Genomic DNA, 21,310 nt, shown 5'->3' with positions numbered 1-21,310 from the left:
CTAATCTGCATACATTTGAACAAGCGATATACAGTTAGAGAAACATCCAATGTGGTTAGCCTTGCTAAAAAATCAATGTCTTTGGCCGCCTTTATTTCAAAACTAGTAAATTGAAATTCATTTATTTTGAATGTGTTATATATTTCTCGTTTAAAATATCCTATCTTATCGAAGAATTAAAGTTTTTGAAATAATTTGTGGTAGACTTATAGCACAGGGAATGGCGAAATTATGATACTTTTTTATGCATTTGAGTAAAGGAATGTGACCACCTGGAGATAGTATCAAAACATATATATGTTACAGTAAATAGGTGAAATTAGGAATTACATGTAATTACTAAAATTTAGGAATTACATGTAATCCCCGATGCACCTAGTAAATACTAGTAATTCCTGAAATGGCCTAGTTATTACCAGTAATTACTAATTTTAAAATGAATTTTTACACCTATTTACTAACTGGTAAAACAATGTTGTAATATGGTCAGCTGATCAAAAGTTAGGGTAATACTAACTATAGAAGATCAGTGAGCAGTCTTTTAAAAAGTGATTAGCCTAAAATGCATCTTTTTTTATAGGAGCATTAGCTACGAGATATAAAAAAAAAATTTTGTTTGTTAAATCATTAATGAAAATGATATAGTGAAATTATAATTCACTTTTAGCAGCCAATCTGGATCTATTTTACTAAAAAATGAGCTGAGAAACCTGCTTGATGAGTTGTGCACTTGCAAGTGAATAAATGGACCTCATTAAATACTTATTCATGTGACCTTCAATTCAACCCCTAGCTGTAGATAAGTTACCGATGGATTCAGATTTAAAATTGTAAAGGTTTCATGGAACCCAGTATATCGCCTACATTTGCTGTTAGTCTCAGGCTCAACAAAAATGGGAAAAAAATATTAAAATTTTCCTCCATATACTATCTTTTGTCTAGGACTGGAAGAAGCTTTTGTCCAAATTTGGTTAAAAACCAGGATGGTTTATGAAATCTAATAAATGTTTAAGAAAAACTTTTATTGGAGAGTGTATGTAATGATAACTGGAGAAAAAAGAACGAAGTCCATTTATAAGGAATATACGAAAAAGGATATGTTTTTCCATCTTTACTTCTGGATATTATCTCATGATCATAAACAAGCTTCTGTCCAAATTTGTTAGAAATCCAGGATATTTGAGAAAGTTATTAAAATTTTAAAAACTTTAACCACAGTGTGATTGTAATGTTAACTGGCATAAAACTAGATTTATAAGTAAAATACGGAAAAACTTAATTTTATTTTTACAAAATTTACTTGAAAATTATCTTATTTTCTGTTCAAGTTTGAGAGAAATCTAGGATAATTTAAGAAAGTTATAAAAATTTAAAGAAGTTTGAGGGGTAGGCCTTGGTACAACCAAAATTTTCCTCTCGTTTAATTTTTCTTATATTTACATCATTTTAAAGGTAGGGGTCCATACATCATCTGCCAAAGACTTACGGAAATTCACCGTTTCATTTTATGTTTAGGGTATATTGAATATGACCAGTTTTGGGGTACCCTACAAAACGGTCGAAAACACTAGTAGGTAAAAATCATTGAGTGTTTTTGCACATGTTGTCATTAGAAATACCTATGACTGTTAAATTGCATAGAAGAAACATATTTTAAAGTAAATCTGAAACATAATGGTAATACAAATAACCTGAATGTTAAAAAAATACAGGTTTTAATCATTGATACGGCGAAAAGTCTGGCCAGCTCAGATAACACATTTTTTTCAAATTAAGACAGAAAAAAAATTGTCGTTTAATTCCTGCAAATTTTTTTTAAACACTTGTTGGTTATTACTCTTTAAAATCACAAATTTTTGCTTTATCGAATGTCTATCATCAAAAAGAGGTGGCGAAGTTGCCTGTAAACTTCTCACAATATTTTTCAATTTTGGAATGATATCATTTGTCTTGCATGCTCAATATGATTTTTAGGGAGTTTCAAAACTTTAATAATAACCATTTTCCAGTTTCAATTCACAAACACTACAGAGTATACACTGTATGTGTCTTATATTCCTTAATCCTTAATTAAGTAAGCTCTAAAATACCTACACTTTACGTTCTTATTTTGTATCTTGAATTATAACTTTAATTTTAAAACAAAAACATCAAGTTAGTAAATAGCTGTAAAAATTACAAAAAAAATCAGTGAATACCAGTAATCACTGAAACAACTAGTAAATACATGTAATTACTAAATTGGCTAGTAATTACAGGTATTTACTGAAATGTTTAGTAATTACGTGTAATTCCTAATTTCACCTATTTACTGTAACATATACACATGGAAAAAAGTATTGCAACACCAAATTGAAATTGAAATAAAAAAAACACTTTTTATTTTTTTGTGATATAATTATGTAAAATAGAACAACTTAAACATTATTTAAGTATCACCTGAGCTTAATCAATAAATATCGAATCGATAAGTTTTTATCTGCACATGTAGCTACTGTACCCGTAAACAGCAAAACAGATGTTTTCATCCTCATTGTTTTCAACACTTTAAATAACCAAGTTTTTAAAGTTATGTGATTGACACCTTGTAATGGGTCCTCGACAACTCTAAACTGCAGCAAGATGGCATATTATCAGCATGAGAGAAGCAGGGACGTCGCTGTAACAACTGCACGTATAGTTGGTCATCACCATTCCTCTATAAGTCGTTTTGAGTTAAAAATAAGGCACTAAACGATGTTCAAGACCTTCCGCGATAAAGATGACCTCCTATACCAATTGCTAGGGAAAATCAAGCATAATGAAGGTTGATAAGAAGGAAACCCATTGCATACAATACAATCCTAAAAAGAGGGTGGTGGGCATACAGGAGCTTTTTAACAAGAACTGTTCGTGATCGACTCATCGCTACTGGTTATCGTGCGATAAGACCATTTCAGAGACCTTTGCTTACAAACAGACACACAGTTTTCCGTATCCAATGTAGTGCAGAGCTCGCTAAAGTTGACAATTAGCATCGTGGAGGAAGATCGATTGTTCCAATGGAACTCGGTTCATTTTCCTTGGACGGATCGTAGCCCGGATTTGAACCATATCGAGCATATATGGAACACTATTGGGCGGAACGTGCGCGAAAGGACACCCCAGTTCAAACACATCATGAAATAAACAATGCTCTTCATCAGAAATGGTTGCTGCTACCTTAGCAACAAATTAGTCGATTTTTGGCAGGAATCAGAAGACGTTTAGATGCGGTTATCCGTTTGAATGGAGGCTGCGCACAAAGTATTAATTCTTTGGCGTATAACGATCAACCATGATGTGAACAGTCATCTGAAGATTAATTTTGAAATGTCTGACATTGTAAGGTTCGACTACAGTAAAAGTTGTAAAATGCATTTTTTTGTACAAAAAACACTTCATTTTGTTATTGAAATTGTGGTTATATAAATCATTTTTTTCAAACATTTTTTGTTCGTTTCAATGCCAATGTTATCATAAACTATGTTTCAATAATATTATACAAATATTTTATTATATTCCATCCAAAAAAAGAGGCTAATTTTTCAAATTTTAAAAAATCAAGGTGTTGCAATACTTTTTCCATGTGTATATGTACATGTGAAAGCGAGCAAAAGGAACAATATCTATGAATATATGTTATTATTTCTGGTTGTTATGCTCTTATAACGTTCATATCTTAGGTTTTCTGAACCATTAGTGTGAGTTAATGCTATATCCATCACTTGACGTTCCTCGTTTGTTAAAAGTTTTACAAAAATCTTCTGCCTCTGAAAATACTTAGCAAATTGAAATCAAACTTGACATAACATTAACGGTAATAAATGTTCGGCACAAGATGCGAATTTTGACAATAAATGACTCTTCGGCGATGTTTAAGGCTAATTTATTTGAAAATCCATATCTTATAAGACTATTTGAAGTCATACAATCGTCATCCTTTATGTATCAAGACGTTTTCACAAGAAATCATATGTTTGGGGTTGCCAACCAAAAAGACCATGCAACAACAAATGTTGATCTTTGTCAAATGAAAGAAAAGAATGAAAGTATTCTTTATTCAAAACATATTCTACACTACAAATGGCGCACGCGGATCTATTTCAACGTCCACTATAGGTTAAATTAGGAATTAAGTAAATTAAAGTTTATATTAATTGTTACAATTACATATGAAAATGCCTGTACCAAGTCAGGAATATGACAGATGTTATCCATTCGTTTGTTGTGTTTGACCTTTTGATTTTGTCATTTGATTGGGGACTTTCCGTTTTTAATTTTCCTGGGATTTCTGGTATTTTTGTTATTTTAAAATAACGTTAAAAAACTTTATGTTAATTTTAAAAATGTGGTGAAATAGATTTGAAAAAAATCACAATGTGTATAAAACTGCTTACATTGAGAATCTAGTAAATTGAATTTAAATTTCTCTTCTAAAAAGTAACATTTTAAGAAAAAGGTGGTCCAAGAGAGTGAACAAAAACCATTGATTATTGAAAAACACATTGTGAAAAAATGTATATAAAACCACTAATATTGAAAATCTAGTAAATTGAATTTAAATTACATATAATATATTTCTCTTTAAACAGTAATGTGTTTGTCAGAAAAAGAATCGTTTGGCAATTGTTAATGGTGGACTAAGCATAGTGAATCATGGCATTGTAATATGTGTCTCGCTCATTACTGCAAAATTTAGTTAAGATGCAAATGACCAAGTTAACTTGAAAAAGGGTTAATTTAGCTCAACAGTTTCAAAGGTCATTACCAATGTACAAAGGCGAAGTACAGGCGTTAGCATAATTTAAAATAGTTAATGTTTGCAAATTATAGAAAAATAATTAACTTCGTGGCCTCTTTTTTTTTCTACGTCACGACAAAAAAGAACAGACCACCGTGTAATTTTAAATCATTTACATTTTTGCAAGGGTGGAAGGTCAAAGCAATTTAGAGAAAATTTTAGATATTTGGAAAACGGAAAAAAGGTGCACGCAACATTTTATTTTCTTTTCAAAATCGCAACTAAATATACATTAACTAGTAATACTTCGTTTTACGGGATATGGGAGATATTGATTGGAGGGCTCTGTATTCTCTAGGAAAAGTCTGTATTATACTTCAATGGGTATGAAACTGCCGCAAAGGAGTAGGTTCAGTAAGACCCCTTTTTGACCCCAAAATATATCAGTTTTACAAAATTGTTATAATGTAAACTTTTAGCTATTTATTGGAAATTATAATACTTCTTCTACATAAATATGGGCTGTTTTTGACAATACAATACACATATACCGGGTGCTAGCACCATTAAGACATGCTAAATAACTGAAATCTTCACAATTTTCGCATTTGAGTTAAAATTTGGACGGTTTTCGTCTTAAATGGAAGTGGCCGCATTCGTGTTCATTCTTAATATTTAAATGTAAGTTGTATTTGATGATAATACATAACATATATAAAGGTTGATGATGAACACGGATGCGGCCACTTTCATTTTTTACAAAAACTAACTGAAAAGTGTCATATTATGGCATATTTTCTCGATATTTCATATTTAAGCTAGAATATGAGCGTCTGAAATAACTAAATCAGTTCAAATCTTTCACACAAACTAATTGAATCGACTGAAATAGACACTTAAGTGTTTAAAAAGTGTACAAAATATTAAAACAGATGAACCTGAAATTTGAGGCCTACTCCTTTTATATGGCATTATGAATAATAAATAATAGTTTACATGACTAATATTCCAACCAATGCTGTAGTTTGCATTCACACCTAATCATATACAATTGTTCATATGATTAGTTAAATGATATCTGTCGTCGACAAGAGGGATTTTATACAACCTTGACCGTGCACGGTCGGTTATAATATGAACCTGCGATTACTGATATACTAACCTTGTCTCAGGTCAAACACCATAAATTAATCTCCTCGAACGTGAACTCTAACCCTCTGAATTATCAATGTAACTCCTCCAAACACATTTATACTTATACAACATTTTTTTATAAATCTTTTTTTTATTTCTTTATGGGTGACACTTTTGATTTTAGATAATATCCATCGCAAAATGCTAGAAAATTTTATATAGTATGCATTTTGAAACATGTCAAAAAATTGATAATGTATTCCTGTTCATTCAAACCCTTACCCCCTTTTTGTTGTGATTATTTCTATTTTCTATATAAAAAAAATAAAATCTTTCTATTTTGACACCTCGCATGTCCACCTTTTAATCATTCAAATTCTTCAAAAGACAGTTCAATGCATTTGTTTATATTTATAATCTATCCATTTTTTAAACTTAGTAAAATACATAATTTATGCTAAAAACTTCCTTAAAGTCAAATATTTCTTACAAATTTTTATATAGATATGAAAAGTAATTCATATCGAACAGATTCGTTCTCCTCCTCCTTTTTTGCGGAATAACCAAATTGGCGCAGGCGTATATCACTGTCGTCTGCCCTTGTGTAAAATTGGCTTAAATTTAAATTTAATGATTAACAAGTGTAAAAATTACAAGTTATCGTTAGAAAAGAAAAATTAGTTGAATTCATGAAAGAATCGTTGCATTTTCAAAGAATTTGTTCATTTGTAGATAAACAAGTCACACTTTTGGAATTTTATTTTTTCTACAAAATTCCAAAAGTAAGATGTAGATAATGAGATAAACACGAGGAAATGAGACTTAATTGAAGCGGAGGATAGCCACGCTTGTAAACAAACTCCCACCTCCGTCCCCTAAAATCGCAGTAAGGTCCAATTACTCTGGGCCAGCTGAAAGGGGTCCACAATTTTAGCTTTATTTAAAAAAAAAAAAAAGGTATACAATGTGCTTGCTTGTTCTTGCGTGAGCTCTAATTCCATATACTAAAATTTCGAATGTTGGTCATTAAGAAGCTTATATATTTATTTTTATTAACCAATATAGAATTAAATTAGTTAAATAAGTATTACCATCTACTTTCCCAATTGAGTATCTTGTGATCAATGCCATTTTCGTTTTAAAATTTGCTATTTTGACATTGAACAAGAAAAATGTATCCGGTAACGTTATAAAAATAACTTTATTATTTGCATATTTTGCCCATATATATATGTCATGTAAAAACAAATTAATGAAAGATCAATATCACAATTTTCTAAGTAAAGAATCATATGCAAGCACCTCCCAAACCTGCTTAAAGTAAACAAAAACATGTGTCAGTGCATATACGAGTCATTCTTTCCACAGGACAATAAACCCCACTTTCAACGCATGCATACAAGATATTAAACTTTTTCAAATTTGCAAGTGCATATATCATTCTTTCCAAAAGGACAAATAACCCCCACCTTCAACGAACGCATACAAGATATTAAACTTTTTCAAATTGAATTTTTATCAACATTTCGTAATATCCTACAGCGTAAGTTTTTAAATATTCTAATTTCTCATTGTTATCTAAACTATTAAAATTTTGTAGCCTTAAGCATTAAATTTTGCAACAATAAATACATTTTTACTAATATTTTTAAATAATAAAAATGTCATCACATCCGATTATTCAATCATTAAATAGTAACTTTTTAAATCCAAAATTTTTGAATAAAAATTTTCTTTCAAATATTTTGACAGCCCAAAGACAAACATTTGGTATAATCCGACTAAAATCGGTAGTTTTGAATAAAGAGAATGAAATAATTTAATCAACGCACATCAAAAGAATGAAGGAAAAATGAAGGGATTTTCTCCCCATAACATTACAATGACATAGTAATCCAGGAAGCATTGTCGGACCCTCTTCCGGATTAAGACCCTTTGCGGCATTGTTCAATGTTGCAAAAGATTTTTTTTGTTAAAAAGGGATAAGAAAAGATTTTTAGTTGACTAGGACAGGTGCGTCAGTGAACTGCACCCAGAAATCTCATTTTTAGATAATAGGGTGGCTTCCTTTTGAGAGCAATTAAAATTCTTGTGAAAAAAAGAAAGATTTATGTTTTTAATAAGTAGAGCAAATCGTGGAATGTTTAGATTTTTGATGAATGATAGGAAAGATAAAAAAGATAAAAAAATCTTTTTTAAAAAATCAGTTATTTGTGTAAAATATAATGTTTTACCGGAGAGAACAATGCAAAATAATCTTATTAGTAATCCATCAAATTCGATATTTATTTTTAAGTTTTATTGGAGAACTAAATTTTACATAACTAAACGATACTCGATGGTAACATTTAATACGATATAAGTAATTTAGCCTTAATTAAGATTTAACTAAGTTTGAAAATCAAATATCTAAAGTATCCTGTAAAAATTATCAATGTTCAAACTATTTGATTTTCGAATTTATAGGAGTTATACATTCTGCGTAAAATTGGAAATTCAACACTGACTGTGAGTTTCTGACTGCACCAGAAATTTTTCTCATTATAGGAGATAGTTAAAGCGTTAGAGCTATAAGAACCACCATAATATAAAAGGTATAATTTTCAACAAGACGGATACTCCACAAAGACGAAAAGAGAATTCAGAAAATTTCTTAATTTCACAGTTTTCTTTAGTTCGCCCTTTAATTATTTATTTGGTAAATCTCATCCATACCCTTATTCTGTGTAGTGCTCTTGATATTTTTAAACTTTCAAGTTGGTCAGCACGTTTTTAGAAACATTAAGATATAAGATTGTATTCACGTTTCTGTTTTAATTTGTTCAAAAATTATCTAGATTTAGGACGATTTAAATCTCAATATATTGCATAAAGACCTGTCTGGTTTTTCGAAGACTGCATGTATGTAGGCTTTCGTTCTTTCATTAGATTACCGCCTCGTTTACATACACCCTACATCCTCTATATATATTGTGAAGTTAGCAATGATGAAATATTTCGCGTGGGCGCCCTTTGTTCAAATGTTAAACAGTTACAGAAAACATTCTTTCTAATTTTAACAAGACATTTTATATATAATTAGAAAGCTTTGCATCTGAATCGCACCTCTGGCAACAAACACCGATTTTTCTTTATACATCTACATATTTAAGTATACATTTGATCGCTTGCTTGAACGAGGTCAGGACTTTCAACCGAGTTAATTTGTTTTGTTAATGTGGAAAGGTATACAGATTGTCTCCTTTTACATTGTGGTTATTTGTATATAATACAAAACCCATTTATTATTGCATGAAGAATACTTTATCACGTGTGAAATTAAACGAAACAGGCTGTGCAAGGCCATGATATTAGAAGCCCTAAGGTCAGGGTGTCTACAAAAAAGATTTAACGTAAAAAAATGATGTTTGGACCAAGTTCGATATGACGGGGACTGGGATAATATTACACAAATACATATACGTCTAAATATATGTGACTATTTTAGATTTGAAGGTCTATTTCGTCAGATTTATCACAACAATGTTAGATCTGCAAATTTGGGAAGGCAATTTTGTCCTTTCCTGAGCAGGATGTGAGTCCTTACATATGCGATATCTAACAACTCCCCCTGCGAGGTTTTCCATTGCCCTCGACCAGCTATATTATACAGAAATGATGCTTTCGTTAGTCGAGTCAAGCCTTTCAGATTCAGATGCAAGGTTTTCTAGCTAGATGAGTTGTTAAAATCAGAAAGAAAGTCTGTTATAGTAGCTGCTTCATTTCATCATCGAAATATCTTGGGTTGTATAAAAGTCATCTTGTATATAAGAGGCTAGTTAAATATTCGGCACGCAGTCTCTTATTTCATTACTTGTTTATTTGTATATATAATATAACACCCATTTCCATTGTCTGAAGACTGATTTATCATGTGTAAAAATGAAGAAGTAAAAAGCTGACTGCATGCATGAAGGTCATTAAACTGCAAATTATTGAAATACAACCTTTTAATTCCAAAGGTTCAAAATACTTTGGCATACTTGGAGGGATAAAAACATATAAATATGTACTATTATTTCTTATTTTCCACTATGTATAATACATTGTTTAGGGGCCATCTGAAGGCTGCCTCCGGTGCTGGATTTTCTCGCTGTGAGGAAGACCCATTGCCGGCCTTCGGCTGTTTCCGGCACTTAGTTTTTTTTGTCTCTTTGACACACATTCCCCCATTTCAATTCTCAATATTATAAGGTGTACGTGTGTATACATAAACATTCTACATTTCGGGGTCTTTCAAAGCTGATGGTATACAGGTTTTGCTCATTGGTACGGTAACATATACTTAGTTTACTTCTATGTCATTTGGTCTCTGGTGGAGCGATGTCTCATTGGCAAATATACCAAATATGCTTATAGATTTTCATTTATTCTTTTTTTAAGTAATAGTGACTGTTGACCCTATAATGGATTGAATTCTTCCCTTTCAAGCAAGGAATACAGAAGATTACTAGTACATCGAAAACATTCTTTCAAACACTTTATAGTCTTATAATTAGTGATATTGACCTTGACATATTGACCCCAAAATCAACAAGCTTCTTCGCTTTTTCTATACCTTTCATCTGTATAAGTATAGTTATCATCCGGAAACCATTTTTTTTTCTTTTCTATTTTCTATTTTTTCTTAACCTTCATCCCAAAGACCAATAGGCGTCTTCATCTTCCCAACTATGATAAACGATAAATATCTTTCATCTCAATACGTATTCAAATCAAGCAAGAGAAACTCAAGGTACCATTCGGCCACTAGTTTGCCTGTTTTTCAGTAGAGGTGACATTGACCTTTGGACCCTTAAATCAATCAGGAGTCTTTTCCTCCTTCCTTATAACTTGAATAAGTATATATACAGTTCATGTCAATCCAGCAATATAATCAAGATGCCAACCGGAAATCCATGTCAATCGTCACAATTCGGTCGATTTCGTACATCATCTAATTACAATCGGAACAACTCGGCCTTTCTGGTTGCACGAAGAAATTGTACTGCGTAGCGAGAATGGCCGAGTAGTTACGATTGCATCTCATTAGAAGGAGAGAAGCGGAGTTACCCGAGGATTGCCGATTGAAATCGATGTGTTTCGGATACACGGACAGAGCTATAACTATGAACCGCCAAAAAGTGTACGGGAACCATATTGATAATACGGGTTGGAATTACTTTAAAATAGTTATCGCATTGAGGGGAAGATTTATACAAGAATTACTAAGGGTTTCAATCAAAGTAAAATTACGACAAAAGCGGATGTTTTGACTAAGTCCAATATGGCGTAAGAGTATTACACTAATATAAATACCATCTTAGCTTTGGTAGTTTAGCATGTTAGAATCAATAAGTTCTGCTTTGGTAGTTTAGCATGTTAGAATCAATAAGTTCTGGTTAGATATGGAAAATTTGTCTATATCAAACATTTGGAAATCATCAAACAAATCTAAAGGAAATATGAAGGACTCAACAACTATGATCGGAAAAGAAATATTTTACCTGGTTCCATTTTTAGAATAAACTAAGTTGATTTAAATGTTTTCTATTTGTTTTAAATATGACAAAGATAAGAAGTTATATAATATCCTGTATGAACAAACGAGGTGTAGGCGGTAATATAAAATGACAGTTATAACCAGAAAAGTATTTTCAAATTTTAATTTCAATAAATTATAAAAAAAAAACATATTTGATAGTTTATGTACAAGAACATAATCTTACATTTATATCACAGATCATAACAAGTAACAATGAAAAATCTATAGGTCGTGACCTTTTTAAGGTCGCTTGACTTTCACCTTGAACACTTTAAAGACAGACAGAATATCAATGAACACATAGGACAATAGGTTTTGAAAAAGTAAAAATAAAAAAACTCAACTAATATGTTGGCTCCCAACATTCATATAGAAAATAAAATAACTAAACACAAAATAAGTGAACACATGGCGTTAGTAGTTGAAAAAAAAATGTTTACGTCTTTTTTATGGACAAACAGACATTTGAATTGATAGATACAGTAAGAAAAATAGTCCTCGTTGAGAGCCAATTGAAAATATTATACATCATTTCAAATATTTAATCTCAACGTGAATTTGACAGAAATAAAACAAAATCAGAATTAAAGTAAGATATGAGTATATTCTGGGGAATATTCAATACAACTGAATTACGTATGTCGCACACAATGCATAAGTGTTGGAAAAATGAAATTGTCCATTAAAACGTTTTTGAAAACGAGTGCTTTTCGTGCAATTTTTATTCCACAAATTTTGGGGATATATTACCGGTAAGTAAAATGATTTTAGCTAACTTTTTAAGAACACTTTCTGTGGTTACATTTTGAACACTGTTAAAATACTATGAACACATTTTGTCTAATGACCTTTGATTAATGGGAGAAAAAAACTAAGGTAATGTGGTGAATATGATGTGCACGTGGGAGTATGGATAACTTATGAAGATGCATAATGTCATTTGACTAAACTCGTATAATTTACGACTTCAAATGAACACTAACAGGGCTAAAACAAACACTAACATCTGGAATTATTCATTCTATGTCATTTTTTCAGCTTCAAAGAACATCTTTCAAATGACATTTCACATCAATGAAAATTATCTTGACATTCAATTTTATGTAACAAAAGATAAAACAAATAAACAAATATAGCACACCTTTCAAATATTTGCAAAACTATTTAAAATGTTAAAAAACGAACTTTAATTTAGTTTGGATCATTTGAACAACCTGTTCATTTTGCCATCAATAAAAATACATGAACAATCTTAAATAATAGAAAAGATTTGTACGATAAGGCTTAATGTAAAATGTTTCTGACATACGAGCAAGTTTAATGTGAAAATGTCCAGCCTTTGAATAGGGGAAGACATGAGATGTGCTAAAAACATGCAAAATAAAGATGCATCAAATTCGCTAAAAAAAACGATTTAAATTTTATGAATGAACAAAAATTTGAATGATCTGAACTCAACAAAAAGGGTCAAACTTTTGTTGGGCTAATATACAATTGAGGTCATCATTGAATTAAAATCTTTTGCTCGAGTCCCGCCATTCACTGCACATCTGATTTGTAAGATTGTGTTTCGGACTAACAATGAATTTATTCCGGACAGGAATTGAATGTATACAGTGCGTGTTAAGGACCCATATCCGTTCGATGAAAACAAAACTATAGCAGCCTTTTCATATGTTTTTATGATAAACTGCTGACCCTGGGAAAACGGGTCACGGTGTTGTTTTGGCACACTGGTCAATTTTCCAATAAACCATTGTTACGCTTTGGTGTCCGACGCGTTTCTCGTCCCGCCCCTTAAGTGAAAATGCATTTTAATGAACAAGTTAAACCCATCGAGAAAATTTTCACCTTTCACAATGATAAAATGAGGTAAAAGGGATAAAGTTCATGACTCTCTTGTGTTATTCATTTCACTTCCGGTGGTTGTATTATAATCTATTTTAATGCCATGCTTGCCATTATCTGCAAAAAGTCCACCCATGGCTATCAGAAAATAATGGCTTAGTTCTTCAATGTAACGTAACTAGGGTTCCAAAATCGGAATTAAATCGAAACGCATCAGAACGTACCATTACACAAACGACTGAAAAATTGTACAGAATTCTATGCAAAGTACCAAAAAAATCATGTTTACAACAGTACAGCTGATGTAAAAACAAAACTTGGCATTAATAAATGTTCATGACTTATTTGTTCAAATCAATAACAAGCAATGCAATTTATAAGCAGCATACTGATTATGTCGAAACCTGCCATTCTCGGAGTGGATTTTTTCTTATCATAGCATTGTCAAGCTTAGTTCCATGATGGCAGGAAAAACCCGCGCTTGAAAGATATATCATTCAAACTTTCAGTTATATGTTTATGAGAAGAAGTTTCACACATTCGGTGGTTCAGCCGTTTTGAAGTACACATAATGTGATGACGTCGATGAAACTGTCTGATTACTGTTATCAGCATCGTAGTCCTCGTCCAGCGTGTAAGTGTTCCTATGCGTCTTGAGACGGTCCCTGGAAGGAACTGTCGAGGACTGCACCAGTCTGGATCTTTGGTTGGCTCCCGCTGTCGTGCACAATTCTGAAAGAAAAACGAAAATTTAATATACCATCAAAGTTCTTCAATTTCCTTCCATCACTTTGACCAACACATGTCAGGTACAAGTTGCAATTTGAAATTGAACTATAACAAATGACCAGAATATGAAAAGCACTCAAAGATTTTTTTCACCCTGGTAGAAAATCGTTCTAGATATGCTTATTTTCCAGTACATTAAGCTAATAACTATCACTGGATATATCTCAGAAATGTCATTTTCTACGGGGTTAAATGTACTTTAGGTACATTTTTCATAGGTTTTCAGTTCATGTGTTTCAAGCCAAGAATCATTCAGGTATTCCCATTTCCAGTTTGATCGCAAGGAGAATAGCACTAAATGTTAGGTTGACGAATATTCTTTTGAATTTAAAACATAACACTGGTACATTTCATAAGTTAAACCTGTATCACCTGTTGCAAGAAGGTAGGTGTAAAAAATCTTATAACTTGTACAAAAACCGTGTACAAATTATAATTTGTACAAACTTACATCTTGTACACAACACATACACGCTAAAAATAACATAAAAACTGACATCTCAAATATATGCATACAAGCTTAAAATAACCTTAAAAACTATCAATCATTAGTCGATATGCATACATGTCATTTCGTTATGATCAAAAAGATATATATGTTGTATATCAATTTGTACTTCTGTGACCGTGTATTGTTACTTTAAGGATGGTGAAAATATGGATTATGAAACATCTGCCAATAGTTATAATATTTCCTATCAGACGAAACGAATTGATGCAACATGTTGTAAGTTAAGTCGAGACAATGCATGCAGCTGTTTTTATGAATGAACCATTCATATACTTCAACATTCTTTCAGTTCGGATGGTCGTGACCCGTTACTTGACCTGGTGAATGGTTTCTTTGTGGGAGTTCAGACAGACCGAAACCCATACCTTTAAACGAGGCTTGTGTTTCCATCTTCCGGTTAGAAATTTCCGCAATAATTGCTAAAATTTATCTAACCGTGTAGAAAAATGAGATAATTAAGAAGAAATAGTAAAGACTAAATGGGTGTGTTCGTGTCTAAAAGAATGAAAATATATTCTTTTTTTCGTCAAAAATGTGTGGGAGCGGACACATTCAATGATTTTACAGCAGTAAATCAAATGTTTCATCTCGTTGAAACACAATATTCTTTTACTCGAGTTTAACATGAAGTTTATTCAACGGGAAGAAAAAGTTATTATTTATATAAATTGATATTTCTTTGGTATAACATTTAAAATTCCTCTAATTACAGTGGATAGGGTACGAGACTACTACAACATAATAATAGTAGTCACGAATTGGATCAATACCTCATAAAACACCAAATCAAAACTAACCAGAAAATAATTCTATCCATTCTTACCTTCAAAATGAGAATAAAACAACACTGTACTATGCGTATAAAAGTACCATTGAAAGATATTTTAAATGTATCTCATAAAAGGCGAAACAAATTCGTCAATGGGTACGGGGTTCTACTGTTTGATACGAAATTGTGTTCAATCCTTATCGATCCAAAAAATGAGATACTCGTTTAATATCTATTTTGAAAAGTTCGTACACTCACATGTCTATCGGTCCGTGTGTCCGTTCATCGATGAATTATCGGGTAACGATTTTGGTTTTAGCAACTGTCAGGTAGGTTCAAGTTTTGTTTCGATCTTTATTTTAAGGTTTACATAAAAAAGTGATACTGTAATATGAGCAGAGAATCATGTCCTATGAAAACATATAGGTTGATTCCGTAATCAGACAATTCAAATGGTATTTTTAAACGCTGTATAGAATGGAAACTTATGTAAGATAGGTTGGTCAGATTTTCTCCTTTAATACCAGCACGTATTTTTCAACATTTATATTTATTCAGTTACATGAAAAAAGACAAATGCATAAATACTCTAATAGATCGAAAGCCTACTAAATTACACGACGACTTTCGAAATGTATTTTATGCAAATTTTGGAAATTTATTTCTCAAATGAACGAATCATAGCAATAAACAACATAACATTATAAAACATTTTCAAAACAATTCATAGGTGTCAATAATTAGGCCTTAAATTTACTTTTTATGACCAAGACAGTCGTTTACTCTAACTATAAACAACTCCAGGATATGTCAAAGATCAAGGAAGCGAAGTTGTTACATTACAAATATGCTTAATTAGACATGGTTACTTCTCGTCCTATAATTGCAATGCATTGTTTTTATTTTGATAATGAATGTCACAAATTGTTTACACGACATTACATATTTGAATTTGAATAAATTCTACAAAGGCTAAACAGAATATATCTGTTTAACGTGAAGGTAGGCAGTGTTGTTTTGCTCTTTCTTTCCCTTCAGTATATGGGTGCCACCAGGATTTCCCCCGAGTCAATTTTTTTTTCGCCACATCTTTCGCCAAAACAATATATTTTTCGCCACTTTATTATTTTTTTTCGCCAAGTTACATAAATATATTTTTCGTTATTTTTTTCCCTTTTTTCTACCCCCTAAATGAGATGAATTTGCTCAATTGTTGTCTATGATTATGCTCTCAAACTTATCTTAGAGTCTACCGTGCCACCTTCAATTTTGTAACGTTTCATTTCTATTACGAACGACAATAATGGACGGTATGTTTGCATTTTTAGGTATGAACAATATAGGTACTAAGATGCTAAGGTAGCAAAACCGATACATCAAGAATGTGTAGACTGTGTAATTTATTGCCTAACTGTCAGATGAAGCGTAAACTCATATTGCTCATTGCCGAAACTCGTGTGGGCTTTAGAACATTTAGTATATAAAATATATTTAAATAAGTATTGGATAAAGATTATTTTGCTTTGGAAAAAAACGTAGCAAGCTGCTATTTTTAAATGAAACAAAAGAATTTATATACTTGGAAAGGTTTCAAACAGATGCTCCAAAATACGTTTACATAACTGTATCATTACATTAATTGCATTCCACGAGTGTACAAAACTCATGAAGTGGTGCCATAGGATTGAAACAAGAAACCCAAGGTCACCCAAGGTCAAGTTTTATTAAACTAAGTTCATCATAATAACCAACTATGTGGAATGTGCCGAGGTCTGAAAGGTCGATGTTCTCAAGAATATATTCACTTGGCTTACGACAATGTACGAACATGCAGTATTAAATTTATTTTGCACCTTATCTCGAATTACTTACACATGTATACACGTGTTACTAAATGACTTACATGGCTAAGATTAATATAAACTGAAAACTATTTATATCGATTTATTTTTTTAAAAATCAAATAATATGATTTGTAAGAGATCTCGACACAGGATACCAGAGATTGACAGCTTCTTTTGAAACGCAAAATTAAATTTTGAAATATCAAACTGCTATCTTCTTAATTTTCAAACTACTTTTCCATGTATTCTTAATTTCAATTGTTTTCTCATTTTCATTATTTGCTTCAAACACGTTTAAAAGATTAAAAAACGATCTTTTATGATAAACATGATAAAGATAAGAATTTATTCAACAACGAACTGTCAGAAGGGTGGGAAAGTTAATAAATCGTCCTTTAGATTGTAAAGTTGATTTTGTACGTGTACAAGTGTCTGATTGGATACTCTAACAATACACTTGTACATGTACCAACATTTTTGTGGAAAAAATATCATTCATCATGCATTTTCATGCATCCTAAGAGTTTTGGAGTAATCATATACATTAAATACTATTGATGATTCAGTTATTTTCGTGTGTACCAATGTTCGCGAGTACCCATTTTCGTGAATTAAGGAAAACTTTTTAGGCGTGGATATTTGATTTCGTGGTTTTGCCAAAGTCTGCATACAGGCTTATATAAAATTTATCATGTGTTGAACATTTTAATTCGCGATTTATCTGTTCCCTCGAAACAAACGAAAATTGGTATCCAACGAAATATAATGAATCCACAATAGTAAATACAAACATCAATTGAATTTGGATGTTAATTTTTAACAGTCAGGATACAAAAGTCCAATTCGATTCATACCGAAATACTAGATAGGAATCTTGATTGTTGTTCTTCATGTTGAAGATGGGGCATAATCCAATTATTTATATACATATTGAGCAGATGAATTCTTACCTGGGTCACAGATGATTTCCTTTTCTCGTCTTCGCCTCTTGCAAACAAAACACACAGCTATAATGTATATCCCAACAGCAAGTGAAATGAAAGACAATACTCCCAGGAGCGCCATAGCTAGAGTATACCATTTCTTATCCTGATCCACTGTTGTTGGAAAGTTCGTATGCTGATTATCCTCAATTGTCTTGTCAAACCATTCATATGTCTGATTTGGCTTTACGTTATCAATGGGACTTTGATGGAATTTGTCAAACTCGACAAACGGTCCACAGATAGTGTTCTGATCACCACCACAAGGGGCTCTGATAATAAGATTTGCTCCTTCACATTCAGAACATTGAACACACTCGACTTCGCCTCGGTTGTAATAAAATCCATCCTCACAAAAAGGGATATCTTCTGCCAGTAAACAACTGCTTAAACTAACAAATATAACTACTGTCGAATACATATTGATATATTTTGATCTGAAAAAGATAAAAAAAAAACTCGTCAGTTTCATTGATTAGTTTAATTGTGAAAGTAATTGTATTTGATTTCTAAGGTCAACACGTGTTAGGCACGTGTAACATTTATCTACATGTACGAAAGAAGATGATAACAGAAACGAATTGCATTTAATGCACATAATTGCAAATAATCAAAACATCATCTTTACCACGTGTTCGATAATTACACGTGCATATATGTGGGAGTGGATAATATGCATATGAAATGTTGGGCATATGTGTTATGCATTATCATGATTATGTAATCCATACAAGGACAATGATCTGTATTACCAGAACATTTTTTTTAAAACTGAATTCTTTATGAATGAATAGTTCCAATAATATACTAAAAGACAATTATCCGAGAATATAATTGAAACTTTCAATAACTTCTACTAAAAATATTCTGTTCAATTACAAAATAACTCACAGTATTTTTTACGATTTCCTTTAAAACGAAATGAACCTATAATTTATTAGGGAACAATTTTCCTTTAAATGAAATTAACCTATCATTTACTAGTTAGCAATTTTCCTGTAAGATTTGAAATAATAAACAAATGAAGACAATAAGACGGAACTACTCACCAGAATATTATACGGAAATTATTTTATATTCCCCCGATTTGATGTGGTACGAATGGCAATAAAAAAAAAGTAATGAATCCGTCCCTGAATAGAATTTTCAACACCATACAAATTATTTATAATTCTAAATCTCATTTGCTAATTATGCTATCCAATAAATTTAATAATCGAATTGCAATTTTTAATAATGAAAAGTGAAACGTTTTACTTCACTTTTTATTGAAATGACTCAACTTTTGTCATAAAAACTGCAAACCGATTCTCTTTAAAGTTAAAAATGCCATGTTTTGAACATGTAATTTGTAATTTAATTTGACATTTACAACTCTTCGGGACAATTAAGTTTCTAATTTATTAATTTTACGCATCATAAATGGTTTGATTTCACCGATTGTCATATTTCAGTATAATCAAGTTATTAACTTATTACATGTCCATTGCATGCATGCATATTTCCGGAGTTTTTTTTATGCATTTCGTGGTAATGTAAATCATAAACGTGTTATTACAGCGTGCAATTTAACACAATCGGAATGCATGTTTTTGTTTTAATAATTTTATGGAATGTTTTATACAGAACATGGTATAATATAACAAACTTAAAGAGGAAAGCAAGAAAAATAATATTTTTTATTTGTATCTGAGCAAATACACGAGGCATTTTGAAACCGTATTTTAATTTACATACGTTACAACGTACAGAAAATACCACGAGATCGCGGCTTTGGTATGTGAGAGAGTGACAATTGTCTCCGTTTAAATTTCTTAACTTGATAAAATGTTTATTTATCGAACTTTAATCCTATAATCTTATTTAAACTTTCAAAATGTCCTTTAAAATATTTCGAATTTTACTTCATTTCAAAATCGTAGATAATACTAATATTCTGATTCAAATTTTAACTAAATTGACAATATATGCTTACCTTTCTAGAAAATAATATACTCTGAAACTAACACTAACAATTTTAACCGTGGGAAATATGTAGACTTACCACAATGAAATAAAATCCAGCTTTAAAGCAACATTCTTTCTGTTCATATAAATTGAATGAGTCAGCTTCGAAATTAGAAATGATAGTCTCCGCCTCCTTTTGAACTTTAAACCAATCAAATGTGGGAAATTTCAATACCATGTGCTTCCCATTCATAAAATATCCAGTCGAGCGTAAATTAATTACAAATTTTGAGATTTTTAAATCGTTTGGGTTGCAAATTTTTCTTATCCAGGTAAAACGCAGGTAAACGTTTCACTAAAGATAAATAGCTGTTGCAACATCCTTTACTACTTATTGCACAAGATCTAAATATAAAAGGTGTTTTCCACGGTTTATTTTTAGTTTTATGTGGGTGGGCCTGGCTGTTATAATAAATAATTACCATGATAATAATAATAACAATAATCATAATGAGAATATTATGTCTAATTTATTTATGGTAGAAATAAAAAAAAACAACACAAAACACCAAGTTATGTTATTGAACTTTACATTGATTGATTGATTGATTGTTCTTTCCATACGTCCAGTTGCAAATATTTCATGCATTTTCACAATGATGGTAAATCCATAAAAGAGCTACGGACGCGCGACATTTAGTGTTATCAAGGATTTGTATAGTATTACAAACTGGCTGTATAAAGAGTTATTGCAGATATTTCTTGGAGTAAGGGAACGTTCACTTGAATTTCTGATTGGAGATGGGCAGGAGGATTTTGAAAATGAATATCCTGACCTGTTTAGAACAGAAAAAAGACCCGTTCTAATACATCCACTAAAGCCAAACGGACGCCCCTCTTTAACATGAGTCCTAAAGAATAAAGAATAATGCACCCACTACCGAAAAATACAGAAACGAGAAAATAAAAAATATGGAAACATGATAAACGAGAAGAATGGTGTCCAAATTAAAGACTACACAAATAAATTACATCCAGACCCTGATCCAGACTCTCACCAATATAAAAAAGAAACAAGTTTTCATGCGACTAAGTTCAGTGTCTTTTTTTTTTCTGTTGTGAAAAGTTGTCTCACTGTCAATCATACACCGTCTTCTTAT

General features: G+C 31.4%; 1 protein-coding gene across 2 annotated transcripts; it reads right to left on the bottom strand.

Annotated features, from left to right (window-relative positions):
• Positions 1 to 11,566: 11,566 nt before the first annotated feature.
• Positions 11,567 to 20,395, bottom strand: LOC143083881 (uncharacterized). 2 transcript variants are annotated; one of them, XM_076260256.1, is made up of 3 exons: positions 20,248 to 20,395; positions 18,171 to 18,640; positions 11,567 to 14,039 (listed from the first exon to the last, which is right to left on the bottom strand). In XM_076260256.1, the coding sequence occupies exons 2-3, from the start codon at positions 18,622 to 18,624 to the stop codon at positions 13,840 to 13,842; spliced, it is 654 nt and encodes a 217-aa protein (XP_076116371.1). In that variant the 5' UTR covers positions 18,625 to 18,640; positions 20,248 to 20,395; the 3' UTR covers positions 11,567 to 13,839. The 2 variants fall into 2 exon arrangements, with proteins under 2 accessions (XP_076116371.1, XP_076116372.1); XM_076260257.1 differs by having other exon boundaries at positions 20,179 to 20,294.
• Between the last annotated feature and the right edge of the window lie 915 nt (positions 20,396 to 21,310).

Source organism: Mytilus galloprovincialis, chromosome 7 (assembly GCF_965363235.1).
Source record: "Mytilus galloprovincialis chromosome 7, xbMytGall1.hap1.1, whole genome shotgun sequence".
Lineage (NCBI taxonomy): Eukaryota > Metazoa > Mollusca > Bivalvia > Mytilida > Mytilidae > Mytilus > Mytilus galloprovincialis.
The sequence above is the reverse complement of the archived record's forward strand: the minus strand, read 5'-3'. Positions and strand labels throughout refer to the sequence as shown.

Excerpts from the sequence above, each read along its gene's own strand:
- LOC143083881 (XM_076260256.1), bottom strand. The coding sequence starts at position 18,624 with ATGTATTCGACAGTAGTTATATTTGTTAGTTTAAGCAGTTGTTTACTG. Across the intron at positions 14,040-18,170 it reads GGAAATCATCTGTGACCCAG|AATTGTGCACGACAGCGGGA; the intron begins GTAAGAATTCAT and ends TTTTTCTTTCAG.